Source organism: Carcharodon carcharias, chromosome 3 (genome assembly GCF_017639515.1).
Source record: "Carcharodon carcharias isolate sCarCar2 chromosome 3, sCarCar2.pri, whole genome shotgun sequence".
Lineage (NCBI taxonomy): Eukaryota > Metazoa > Chordata > Chondrichthyes > Lamniformes > Lamnidae > Carcharodon > Carcharodon carcharias.
Window position 1 is genome coordinate 195422970 of NC_054469.1, and position 13804 is coordinate 195436773.

General features: G+C 43.0%; 1 protein-coding gene across 2 annotated transcripts in view; it reads left to right on the plus strand.

Moving 5' to 3' along the window:
• eepd1 (endonuclease/exonuclease/phosphatase family domain containing 1) overlaps positions 1-13804 on the plus strand; it is a 112430-nt gene that overhangs the window by 24460 nt on the left and 74166 nt on the right. For both annotated transcript variants that reach the window (XM_041183175.1, XM_041183174.1), the window contains exon 2: positions 12475-12526. In XM_041183175.1, the coding sequence (XP_041039109.1) occupies positions 12475-12526 (52 nt within the window). The remainder of the gene's footprint in view (positions 1-12474; positions 12527-13804) is intronic.

Below are 13804 nucleotides of genomic sequence, written 5' to 3' on the forward strand. Positions count from 1 at the left end.
CGATTATCAAAGACTTAGCAAATGTTATGACTTTTAGCTTAGAACCAGCTTCGTGCATCATTTGTTTTGTTGAAAATATCATTTCACTTCGTTCGTTCGTCATGCGTGGTCTACTCTGTGCGGGCGTGCCTTAAACTCTCGCGCATCTTCGCAACACAGCCCATGTCGCCTGCTTAATCTCTTGTGCCCTATTATAAGGTACTAGTAAATATAATATGTATTTGTGGGGTGAAAAATTGAGCCTGACTACGAATTCGAGTATAGAATATTGTGGCTGAATATGGGGGATTGACATATGGCAAGTATATGCAGAATCATGATTTTTTGAGGCTGGAAAAATGGGGTTGTCTTATACGCCGTGATCCACAGTGCATGCATTTTAATCAAATGAAAGGCTATCCAACAAAATCAATTTACAGCAAGTAGATTCAACAAGTACACTGCCAACAAATTTGTTGAACTCTTTTATACCATACAACTGCAGGAACTGTTTTGTTTTAAGCAATCAGAGAGGATTTTTAAAAACGCCAGCACCAGTCTTTTTAGTGTGCAGAATGCTGGCTAATCCTGAAAAATGCATTTAATGAATGGGTCACTTCGATTTAATAAAAATAGAAAAAGCTGGGTAAGTATCAAGATAGTGGCTAAAAGTTGCAAGGATGATTGAACGTCAAGGATGGTTGGATGTCATATAGCTATAGTTGTGAGCTTCAAAGTATTGAAAAATTTGCCTGCAGTTGAATAGAGTGGATTTGATGAGTTTGAGTGCCCTTCTCAATTTTTCCATGCTTGTTTACTATCTGTGTCTTTGGAAGCTAATCTGCTTTAATTATATGCAGTCTTGATATTTTTCAACTAAATATTACCAAGTTTACAAGCAATATTGACTGACAAAAGTTGAGCAGTTTTGAAATGTATCTTGGTATTAGCTTTAATTATTTAGATGTTTAAAAGCCAACCTCATGCACAAATCATATCTCAGTTTAACTTAATACCTTGTCGTAACAATCAAATGATTTGTCTGAAAACCAGTCCGTGGCCAATCCATTCAATTGAAATTCAAACATTCATTGTGATATGGCTGAAAAGTGCTGCCACAGCAAATTAAATTCCACTTGGTCCAAGTCACAATTTCGAAGCTATTTAGAGCCCCCACCACGTACACTGCCCCTGCTTATCCCTGACAGCTGCCTACATAAGGCAAATACCGCTGGCCATTTGCCAACACCATAGGTGTCACTTGCAAAGGCACGGCTTAAACTGTATTAAGCACGGTGACAAGCTTGGACAGTTGAAGCAACTGTTTGCATCTTGTTAAAGTGGAATGACCTGTGATTAAGACCTCCCCCTGTCTTCAGTCAACTCCCTCTTCCCCACCACTAGACCTCCTGCAATGGCTGCTTAGAAACCAGTGACAAAGAGGAGAATGTGATCTTGGCCCGTTTAACTCTACCTCTTATGGACACTGTTGGATTGTCCCAATTATAGTCCATTGTGAGGATTAAATAAGCTTAACTACTGTAAAAATATGCATTCTGCTCCTGCTGTTCTTGTAGTTGAATTAATTTGTTGAGTAGTTAAAGCCCAAGTTCACATTGGTATGAAGGCAAAGAGCACAAGGTCCCATATGGAGGCTTGTATGGCCGGCAGATGGAATGGTCTCAGAAATGGGCCGTGTTCGCTACCTGCGCTTGCTATGAATTTTACCTAGATATCAGGGTAGTTGAAAACACTCGCTTGGAAGTTGTGGCTCACCTCCAAGAGTAATTTGAAACACTGAAAGCAAAAATATCTGGACTAAAGAGTGCAAAAGAATCCCGAAACGTAATGGCTGAATTTGCCTAAGTAACATCTTGCAGTGTTATCACTTTAGCTCAGTAATTTCACAGTTTTCTTGCTTAATATTTTAATAACACTGACTTCTATTAACTTGGGTATAGGCATGGTACTGTGTGAATTTTAGGAAATTAGGTATACATACTAAGAGTAAACCAATAACAGGAGCAAGCAAGTAAAGGTATCCACCACTGAATTTAATATATAAGAATATGAAATATTTCTTCATGTTGCTTTCTAACTTTATTATAAGCTATAAACTCAGTGGAGCTATGTGGGTTAAAGTGCTGTATTTGGAGTGATTCCCGTGGGATCCATGCATAAGACAATGCAAACTCTGCTTCATTTCAATGATCAATGTTGGGAGATGTGGTTAGGAATGTTGACTTTAGAACCACTGATAGCATTACAGCTTGTCTTTGATGCAGAATTATTTATTTGCGAATTCATAGAAGCATTTTTTCTGTGAACTTAAAAAACCAGTGTCATTAGGCAACACATATGAGTAAAGGACTCAACAGTTTCAGGCACAGCTAATGAAATTCAAAGTATTGCATTGTGTGTTGTTAGTCAGTGTAAGGATGATATTAAATTAAAACAAAAGTGGTGGAAATACTCAGCAGGTCTGGCAGCATGAGTGGAGAGAGAAATAGAGTTAACATTTCAGGTTGATGGCCATTCGTCAGAATATGTGAAAGATTCCTGCTGAATCTTTCTTGCATTGTATATTATAAAAGAAGTTATAGCCCATTGTGAGGACTAAATAAGCTCAACTAGTGTAAAAATATGCGTTCTGCTTCTGCTGTTCTTGTAGTTGAATTAATGTGTTGAGTAGTTAAAGCCCAAGTTCACATCTGGTATGAAGGCAAAGAGCACAAGGTCCCATAGAGGCTTGCACGACCGACAGATGGAATGGTCTCAGAACCATTTGCATTTCCGTAGTGCATTTCATGACCTCGGGACCCCCTAGAGCATTTTACAGCCAATGAAGCACTTTTTGAAGTGTAGTCACTGTGCAATATAGGAAAAGCAGAAACCAGTTTGTGCATGGCAAGGTCCCATAAGCAGCAATGAGATAATTGACAGATAATTGGTTTACTATATTCCATACATGCACACAAACAACACCTAACCAGCTGACAGCCTAACAAGACACAAAAAAACAGAAGTCTTTTCCATTTGTTAAGCTTTTGAGGACCATCGGCTGAGTCAATGGCATGTGACTGCCTGTGAGCTAATGGCATATTGCTGTTATTGCAGTGTTTTTTTTCTGTCAGCAGTTGTGCAGACTTTCACAGAACTGGAACTACAGCGGTTATCCCAAGCAAACTGAACCATGCATGTGGTTTATGATCTCAATATCAGCACAGATGTAGGAAACAGGAAGGAGCACTCAAACCTTCAGAAGTTTAGGGAATGTACTGGCACACATATCAATGTTCTAATGGTTTGCAAATCATCACTGAATATTTCTAAAAGTGTTTGCTCGATACCTAATACTGACCAAAAGATCTCCTGTGGCATTGCTGTTAACCAGATAAGGGGGTAGATAGGTAGGTTTTTATATGTGTATTCTATCATGGGATGTGTGCATCACTGACGAGGCCAGCCTTTGTTGCCCATATTGCCCTTGAACTGAGTGACTTGCAGGGCCATTTCAGAGGGCAGTTGAGAGTCAATCACATAGACGTGGGTCTGGAGTCACATATAGGCCAGACCAGATAAGGATGGCAGATTTCCTTCCCTAAAGGACACTAGTGAACTGGTTGGGGTTTTATGACAATCGATGATAGCTTCCTGGTCACCGTAACTGAGACTAGCTTTTAGTTCATGACTTTATGATATTAATAAATTATATTAATTGAATTTAAATCCCACCAGCTCTGTGGTGGGATTTGAACCTGTGGCCCCAGACAGTAAGCCTGGGCATCTGGATTACTATAAGATAAAAACAAAAAACTGCAGATGCTGGAAATCCAAAACAAAAACAGAATTACCTGGAAAAACTCAGCAGGTCTGGCAGCATCGGCAGAGAAGAAAAGAGTTGACGTTTCGAGTCCTCATGACCCTTCAACAGATCTGTTGAAGGGTCATGAAGACTCAAAACGTCAACTCTTTTCTTCTCTGCCGATGCTGCCAGACCTGCTGAGGTTTTCCAGGTAATTCTGTTTTTGATCTGGATTACTAGTCCAGTAACGTGAGCACTTTGCCACCATCTCCCCCAAGGTCTTACACAGGGAGCAAGCACTGTGACTCAGTGTTGAAGCAAATTGTTTGGCCTTTGTTGTTCTGTACATGGAATATATCTCTATGATACATAGTCCAAGTTTGTGCATCATACACACCTCTTTTTGACTTTTTATTCACATTTTTAAAATTTATTTTCAGTATGTGGGTATCACAGGCAAGGCCAACATTTATTGTTTATCCCTAATTGCCCTCGAGAAGGTGGTGGTGGATCATCTTCTTGAACTGCTGAAGTTCGTGAGGCGAGGGGACACTGACAATGCTTTTAAGCAGGGAATTTCAGGATTTTGGCCCAGCAATGATGAAGGAACATGGATACTTAGCCATGTCAGGATATATATCCAAGTTTGGAACTTGATGATGCTATTCCCAGGCATCTGCTGTCCTTGTCCTTTTAGGTGGTAATTGTTGTGGGTTTGCAAGAATGCTGCCAAAGAAGAGATTCTGCACCATATCCTGTAGATACTAGCCACGCCACAACCAAAGGTGGAGGGTAGTAGACATCCATCCTTGGGAACCTGAGGTGTATATCACTTCTAGATTGAACATCGTCTGTTGTGGCTGTAGAGGCTGAATCATGAGTGGTAGTCCCCTCCACACCTGGCACAGATAAATAGCGTTGGCCCAAGGTAGACAGATGCTTTTATCTTCCACCCTGTTCTTTTCTGCTTTTTTCACCCTCTTCCCTACTGCTTGTCTCCAGGCACTCCGGTCAGCAGCAAGGACTTCCCATGCATCGACTCTGATCCCGGTCAACTTGAGGGCTTGCATGCAGTTATCCTTGTATCACAGATGTGGGCGACCTGTTGGTGTTATGCCGATAGCAAGCTCACCATAGAGCATGTGTTTGGGAATGTGGCTGTCATCTATTCGGTTCACATGACCCAGCCAATGGAGCTGCCACTGACTCAATAGACAAACATGTTGGGGATCCCTGCACGCTGGTATACTTTTGTATTTGGCACTCTGTCCTGCCAGGAGATGCCCAATATTCATCTTAGACAGTGGAGATTGAAGCTGTCCAGCTGCTTTTCTTGGCTTGCATAAGTTGTTCATGCGTCACTACTGTAAAGGAGGGTACTGAGTACACCAGTCTGGTACATGCAGAGTTTTGTATTTTTGGTCAGTTTGCTGTTGGTCCACATTTACCTTCTCAACTTTGACAGGCTGCAGCCTTGGCAATCCTGGTACTGCTCTCTGCATCAAGGGACAGGTTGCTGGTGATTGTTACTTCAAGGTCCGTGGAGCTGTTGATGACCTCCAGAGCCAGGTTTGTTGATGTTGATGCAAGATGGAGTCAGTAGGTAGCGCATACTGGGCACATTGGTTGTAATGGTGGAGAGAGTGCATGGTTAAGCCACCAGAGAAATAGTGAGAGCATTACAGTCTTGAACCACTGCTTGAGTTCTTCATTGTGGTGTTCGGCACATCTGAAGCTGTGATAATTATGGTCTGAGCATTAATTTTGACCTGATACCACTTCACAACAGTAGGATATAACTCCCGCTGCTGAATCTTTCATTGATGCCTCTTTTTCAAAAGCGATATGAAGAACTTCATGAACACCCTTTTTCTCTTCTATGCCTTCTGCCTCTGTCTCCTACGACCACCCGCACCTCACCCTCCTACTCTTGGTGTCGTCAGCTTTTGGGAGCTTTTTGTTTCATTTAGTTTTGATGGTTGCCATAGCATTACTTTCAGTTGTGTCATCAAGCCTTAGTTTAATCGTCCAAACACTGGTACAGGTGGAAGTGAAAATAATTTTGCCTTTGGCTAAAGCAGTTTTTTTTTAAACTCAACATTATTGGCCAGCAGCCCTAATCCATGAGGTTTTTACCCCTAGATACAGATGTGGTTTGTTTCAGATAGACTGTGGGGGTAGGGTGGGGTGGCTCAGGGAAAGAGACAGAAGTGAAAAGTATAATATTGAGTGGGTTCCTGCAGGTACAAGGAAACTGCTTCCTTATTTAATCTGATTAATTGACTGTTGATGCCACTCTGTCAACAATCCAAGTTCTGGAACATTCTGGTGTTAGTAATTTAATTAGAACAGTTTTTTTTTAAAGGAATGGGATTCCTCTTCCAAAGGCGAGGAGAGCAATATTTTATCTGAGTATGAGCAAGGAACTACTGTTTTAAAAAAAAGAGGAAGCTCAGACTCACTTAGTGGGTAATCTAACCTTCTCAACTCAAGTGCTTCCTATAATTCTGGCTGAACTTCGCAATTTAGAAATTATTTCCCCCCCATTAGTGGACAATTTGTTCAATATCTTTTAAGTTCTTTGAAGCTCGCCTGATAAAAGACAACAGACAAAATTTATCATGTACTTTATCTAAAGGCATTTGTTTAAATAAATCACCTTCAGATTTACTAGTTTTTTCACAAGTCTATGTTGCTAAGGAGTTGTAGGCTTTTAAAAAATTTTATGTGGTTGTCAGTTCGTTGTCAGGCCAACCATATATCTCCAAAGTATTATCCCTTCGCTTGATAGCCTTAGTATCTTGTACGTGAAGCATACAAGCTGGGAACATTTTAATAGCCAAATCTGAGCATACATTAGTTTATACTTTCACCAAATTAGTGTAAATATTTAAGACTTCCTCAGATTGCTGGACTGAACTATCTGCAAAAAGAACCAGTAATGAGTTGAACTCTTGCCAACTGGCACTGTCAGGCAAACTAAATGTGATTATCTTCTGGGACAAAGGGAAATCTGTCATTGTGTTGATTTCTGGAGAGCTTCAGTCTTAAGGCCAGTAAATCATAAGCAGGACATAGTCTGCGTCCATTGAGGCAGAACTTTGGAACAAGGCTGTCGTGTTTGTTAGAGGCAATAGAAATAAAGCCAGCCTTGTCAAGTTCCTTGGTTCAGTACACAGTCTGTCCTGAGGTACTTGGGTTGCAAAATTCAGCTCCATGGCCCCAGTTCTTCAGCACTACGAATGCTGTTTTGTCTCCAAAATGGTGTCTAAGGTGGCAAGCACATTTCTGGTGCCAGCTGTGCCAGATGCTATTTTGTTGAGGGCACAGGGACCATCCACTGGGAGTAGGCAGATCATGATGTCAGTGTGTAATGTCAGTCCTGCCATTTTGGAACTCAATGCTCCAGCTCCCTTAATATTACATAGCTGAGCATATATTTAGCAGCTGGAAGGATTACTCATTGTTTTATTAAATGAGTCATCTACTATTTTCAAGTTAGTGGCTGTTGCTGTGATTGTGACAGTGTTCGGTGGTTTCCAAAGTTGTTTAAAGTTGTTAAAGCTACAGGAAGTCGTATAGCACATACTGTAGGACTTGGTTCAGACTTCAAGGATTCAAACCACTTGCTCCTAGACATGGGTGTAGTAGTATGCTAGTAGTAGTAGTAGTAGTATTGGACTGTAGTGTCTTGGAGAAAATGAGCAGAGATGACACAGAGCAAGACAAGAGACTGGAACAGGGAGGAAGAGGAGAAGAGCTCACAGCAGTAGGTCATTGTCTACTAGATGCATATCCATTTACTGAATCAGGCAGCAGAAGATATTCTGTGAATCACAACTGTTTTATCATTAAACTATAGTTCAGCACAAATACCAGTTTCCATTTTTCCCCTCTGGATCCTCTCCCTGTCCAGAAACAAACCTGCCCCCCCACTGGGGAAAAACCCAGCTCTTAAGTATAGACTTCAAAGAACATCACCTGCTCTCAATTCACTCTGAAGCTAGTCCTGGTTTACTCTTAAAGAGACCTACATTTCTAACATTGTCAGCCATATCCACCCAGGATGTTCAGAGCACAATTCACTGAACTCTGTTAGAAAATGTCAAACATCTTCACTTCACTAAGGATATCCGCAGCCAGAACTGCAGCCTCAGGGCAAAATGAGGATGGCATTGCTAGTGGTTGCGGCTATGGCCATCTGCTTCCAAGCTAGAGCAAACAATATTTGCAACATCTCCCCTTTCGCCATCCATTGTTGCATAAGGTAGAGGCCACTGCAGCTCTGCGTTCAAGAAAGCTGAACATATTTCATTCCATCTTGTCAGAGAGAGGAAGGCAGAGTGAGCTTGTGGCTTCTTGAGGATTGTAGGCTTCTCCATGGTGCGGAATGACATTGCACAGATGTTGTTTTGCAGGCACCAAATGTCAACTCTGAGATGCACTGCAAACAAAAGGGATTCCACTCCCTCAATATCCAGCTGGTGCGTGATTATATGCAATGTATCATGAAGGTCATCGTCTGCTACCCTGACAGCAGTCATAATGCATTCATTCTGCATCAGTTTGCTGTGCATTTGACACAACACAACAAACCACAAAGTGGCTATTGGGCAACAAGGATTGTCATTTGACAACATGTATCAAGACTCCAATGTGCAGCCCATGCTCACATGGGCAGCCTGCATATAGTGAATGTAATGCTGCCACATGCAATGAAATCAAGTAGACCATTGGAGTGTTTAAGTAATGCTTCCACTGCCTGGACCATTCTGAAGGAGCCCTTCAGTACTCAGCGGAGCGGGTATCAAGATTTGTAATGGTCTGCTGTATGCTGCACGACTCACCATTCACAGCCTTGCCACCAGTAATATAGCAACAAGCTGAGGAACAGGTTAAAGGGATAAGAAAGCCAACACAACCCCTCACTAGCTAGGCTGCCTGCGATTGACTTGTCTAACTGTGATACCTGCAATTGCAACCCCGATTCCCTATTCACCGACAGTCCCACAGCTTACCTTTCCTCTGGCACTGACCATTACCGTGTCTGCTTCGCCACAACGCAAAACAAAAGGCCAACTAAAAACACACCTTCCAAACCAAATTTATAAATCAAACCATGCCATCATGCAGAGAAAAGTTAACTAATTACCTTTTGCATTCCCTTAGTGCCTGTCGTTGTCTGAGATAGTACTCTTATGCAGTGTTGCACCCATTCCCTGCAGCATGGTCTGTGGAAAAGTGCTGACTTTGAGTGGAGGAGACCGCAGATGGCCTTTGAAGATGACCCCCAAGCAGCTCTGGGTCTAGAAGGGTCCAGCATTGGACTGCATCACCTCTGCATGAGTGGCAGCAGTCTGGCTGGCTGACTGATGGGCAACAGCAAGGGCACTGGTGGAGTGGCAATGGTGGGAGGACGAATGCTGCAATCCTGAGAGAGGACAGCAAGTTTGTGCTCCATGGAATCCCTGCTACTCCCTAAAGGAGATTGATGGACTTCAGTGACACGCTGCAAGCTCCTTTGAACACGAATATGACAGCCACGATGACAGCAGTCAGAGCTTGTCTGAACGCAGTCTGAACTTACACAGTAACTCCCAGACATTGAGTAGCTTCAGCTTGTGTTGCAATAAAAGTGGAGACATCAACCATGACACGCTACATCATGGTTGCATCTGCAAGTGTCCTAATGGAGTAGGCCACCAGCTACACGCTGGAAATGATGGACTCCAAGTTCTGTAAAAAAAAAAAAACCCTAGGTAAGTTGGTGCTGTATTCCACCATGCTCCTTGCCATTGACCCCAGGCTTTCAGGCAGGACTGCCGATGTACCAAGCATTTCATTGTATATATCCATTGACCTCCTTCTGTAGCTTACTTCACTGATGTCCTCACCTGTGTCCTCCACAGCAGAATTAATTTGTGGCCTCGCTGTCTGGTGTGCAGGCACCTCTGCAGCCTTTGTTGCCTATCCTATGCTAAGTTTGCCTGCCCAGTGTCTCACCACGTGTAGATCTGCCTCTAAGCTATCCTCTAAAGTATACACAGTCTCAGTATCAGAGCTGGTGGCTGTGAGTGTGAGAGCGAGTGACAATGTTTCTTTGTCATCACTGTCTTCCTGCTCTTTCACCTTTTGCTCTTCCACCACTGCCTGACCAGGCTATAAATGGATATCTGAAAGGCACAAAGGTAGGATTGTGGTGAAGGGAAAGGGGAGAGTAAGAGTTGAAGACTTATAAATCAGAAGATATTATGGAATGACAGGGCTGTGGGATGTGACGGGGAGAAATATGTAGGTGGATATTGTTATCTTCAATTATTTCAGCCCCTCCACAGACCATGGCCTCACTTCTATGAGGTGACTAATGTCTCCTGCACTGGGGCTAGAGCCTGCACTGTGCCAGTTAAGCACCACCTCATCCTCCAAGAGGGAAAAGGAATGTCATTGAGTGTCATGCAATATGTTCAGTGATGAGGCTGTCATGGTTGAATAGCTGGCTGTGTGCAAGCTCAGATATGGGTGCGTGGCTTGCAGCAGTGCTAAGTTTGCAAGCATGAGGTGGAGCAATGACTGTTAGCTAGGACTCCTGCCAATTGGTTGGTAGGTGAGTGGTGGGAGTGTGATGCAAAGGGAAGGGGTGGGGAGCTAGTGGATATGGCATTTGAAGATGCATTTACCTATCTTGACCACTTGTGAGGTTATTGAACTTCTTGCAACACTGCCTAGAGATCCTAGGGCCTAGACAAATGGCATGGACCTCCACGGCTGTCTGGTCTCACTGTCTTTGCAAAATTTGTCTCAAGGGTCTCCTGGCCTGCTGTTGATGGATGACATCTCTCCACTCTCTGCCATATTGTGCCATTCTTTGCCAGTTGTAGAATGATTTCCAGTACCTGCTGCAGCCATAATGCACATCCTCTTTAAGAGGTATGGACTGGCTTTAAGCAATTTAGGCTAGCTTTCATTCATGCTAGCCTCTCATGATTTTGCATCTCCTGCTCAGGCATGCAGCCATTCAGTAGTGTGCTTAGTGCTGGCTTGACTCTATAATCATTTAAATTAACATGCAACATAAAATTTGCACACTGTCCGTATTGGAAGCAACAAACAATCTTTGTGCTCGTTTTCAGGAGTTATCAAATTTTGCGGCCTTGGTCCCTATGGCAGTTTGTAGCCGAGACCCATGGACAAGATAAGCCTCTGGTTCAGTCTCTCGTCTGTACTTGTCTCGACTGGGGCAAGTGTGTGATCACTGGCCCCAACACCTTGAGTTAGGAGAAAATTAGCTAGGTTTCCCACGTCTGATTCGTTACCCATAAGTCCTTCCTGGAAGTGTGAATGTTAGTTCCTTTGCCATTTTAAATGCTTTTGCACCATGCTGGGATATATTGTGATGTGATCACGGGTTAACATGGGGGAGAATTTTTCCAATGGCAGGTGGGCTGGGCGGGAGCGGGTGGGGGCCGGTGCGGAGCTGATCACCGCATGTGATTGGCTGCACGCCACCATTTTACGCGGGCGGACCAATTAAGGCGTGGCCAGCATAACGGGCGGCCAGCAGCGCTCAGCGCTACCTGTGTGGGCGGGGGGAGGAGGGAGATTTGGGGCCTGTGCTGTTTCGTGCATGCTCATGAAAGAGCGCAGCAATCTCCCTGAGGCAACTCCGTGCCTCAGGGAGATTGAATGGGTGACAAAATGTTTTAATAAATAAAGTAAAAATTTATTTAAACATGTCCCATCATGTGACAGTGTCACATGAGCTGGGACATGTTTGTGAAATTAAGAAAATGTATTTATTTATTTTATTAAAGCTTCAGGAAACCTCATCCTGCCCGCGGATGAGGTTTCCTGAAAAACACAAAGGCTGCATGGGCTCTTCGCCTGCCCCCCACCAACCTTAAGATTGGACGGGCAGCGTTGTTAACAACTTTAATTACTTTTTTAATGGCCTTAATAGGCCATTGACAGATTGGCAGGCGCATTGACGCCTCCGGTGCATGCCCGCCGAATGAAATATTGAAATGATGCGCGATGACGCCAGGACACACGCCCGACGCCATCACACATCATTGTACGTGTCGGGCCCGCCCCCTGCACACCGATGGCAAAATCTGCCCATGACTTCACAATGGACGAACACTTGTGTCATTTTCCTCATTCCATCGAGAATGTAATCTTCAATTTTATAATTGTCTGGGTCTTCCATCATCTTTTGTTTAAAATACACTTTGGATGCAGCTTACAAAAGCAAAATACTCTGAGGATGCTGGGAATCTGAAATCAAAGCTCAAAATGCTGAAAATACCGAGCAGGTCAGGTAGCATCATTGGAGAGGAATAGTTACTGTTTCGGTTTGAAGATCTGTTGTCATACACTTACCACCTCTGACAATTTCATCAAGGGCAAAATAAAGTCGTACTTTAAATGGGGTAAATTTAGTAGCTTTTGGTCTGTTTTTGTTACAATTTTCCCTACAATGGGGTATGTTTGTAGCGTTATCTAAAAGAAATAGTAAGCAAGCAGCCTGGATGGTCCTCTGGGGAATATTTCCACTATCCTCCTCTCCAAGGATTTCATGTCAGGTGGCGTGATGAATCTTGGAATCCCCAAAGATGCCTAAGTAAATATTCAAGTGCTGTCCTGAATGAAAGAACTTAATTTACTGAAGTGTTGTCTTTCCTGTTTTCCAGCATCAAGTTATTGGCTGTGCAAGAAATTATTGACCGAGAAGCCCTAGAAAAGGTAAAGATTTATACAAAAAAAAGCTATTGCCTTCAATCATTGTACAATCTTAAGGAGTGGGTCAATAACTGTGTGTGACAGCTAGTGGATGACTAGACTTGTGTGGAGAACCATTAACTCTTGCCAGTTTAGGTAATGTTACAGATAATGAGTGTAAAGCTGAAGTGGTTTATGTCTACCAGCTGAACCCCTTGGGCATATAACATGGGTATATATTGTCTGAAAGTCCCTGCTAGTTCGTGGCCAGCAGTCAATCAAAGGAGGTTGGGAGGTTCTGCATGTGTTTTACTGATTTCCATTGTGTGATTCCAGTTTTTACAGCTGATAACCAAGTTTTCTTGGGAATAAGGTCCTGTAGCTCAACAAGTTCACCAAAGCCTTCTTGATCCTAGAGGACTGTTTTTGCCTACCTTGTGGGATGGGGGATGGGGGTGATCGTGGGTCTGCATGGGATGGGTTGTGGCAGCAGGAACGGGGCAGCTTGCTCCTATGAATTCAGGTTGGGGTAGATGCATGATGATTAACTCTACTCATTTTGGAGATGATGCAGTGGAAGCCACCGTGATAACTATAGCCTCTTCCTCTATGGTGCAGAGCACAAGTTACAGGAAGATAAAAAAAGGAAGACTTGCATTTAAAAACTGCCTTTCACAACCTCAGGACATCCCGAAGTGTTTACAATCAATGGAGTCTGTTCTGTGATTAAGTTGTTCTGTCTTGGACTCTAGACGTGGGACTTGGTTCTTAGGCAGACTGCAGACATACTCTGGTACCTGCTTAACACTTGTTTATAAGTGCTACATCCAAACAGGTTGCAGAGCAGGCATGTAACTCCTAGGCATGATTCCAACCTGTTTGTCTCGAGAGTCAAATACATGACTGACTAGTGTTCGTGGTACATCATCATTTACCCAATCTGTTAACCCTTTATATTACAGAGCCAACACTAAGTCAGCTTTGGCCATGAGAGCAGTAGTAACAGTTACAGAAAGCTTGATCAGGAAGGCCCCGGTTCCCCTAGCCTGTAATGGCTGTTATTGCATGTTCTGTTTAATAAAACTTTATTTTTATGCATTTCATGCTGACAATAATATGCTGATGACCATAAGACTGAAGACTTAAGTACATGATATCATGATATTGCTATATAGGTTCATTGACAATTTTGTAGCTCACTCCTATGGTCAATAAATGACATATATAACAGAGCCATTTTATCTAACTGAGTAGTACCTCAGTGTATTTGTACAACTTGGCACCTGTAAACCTTATGTAGCA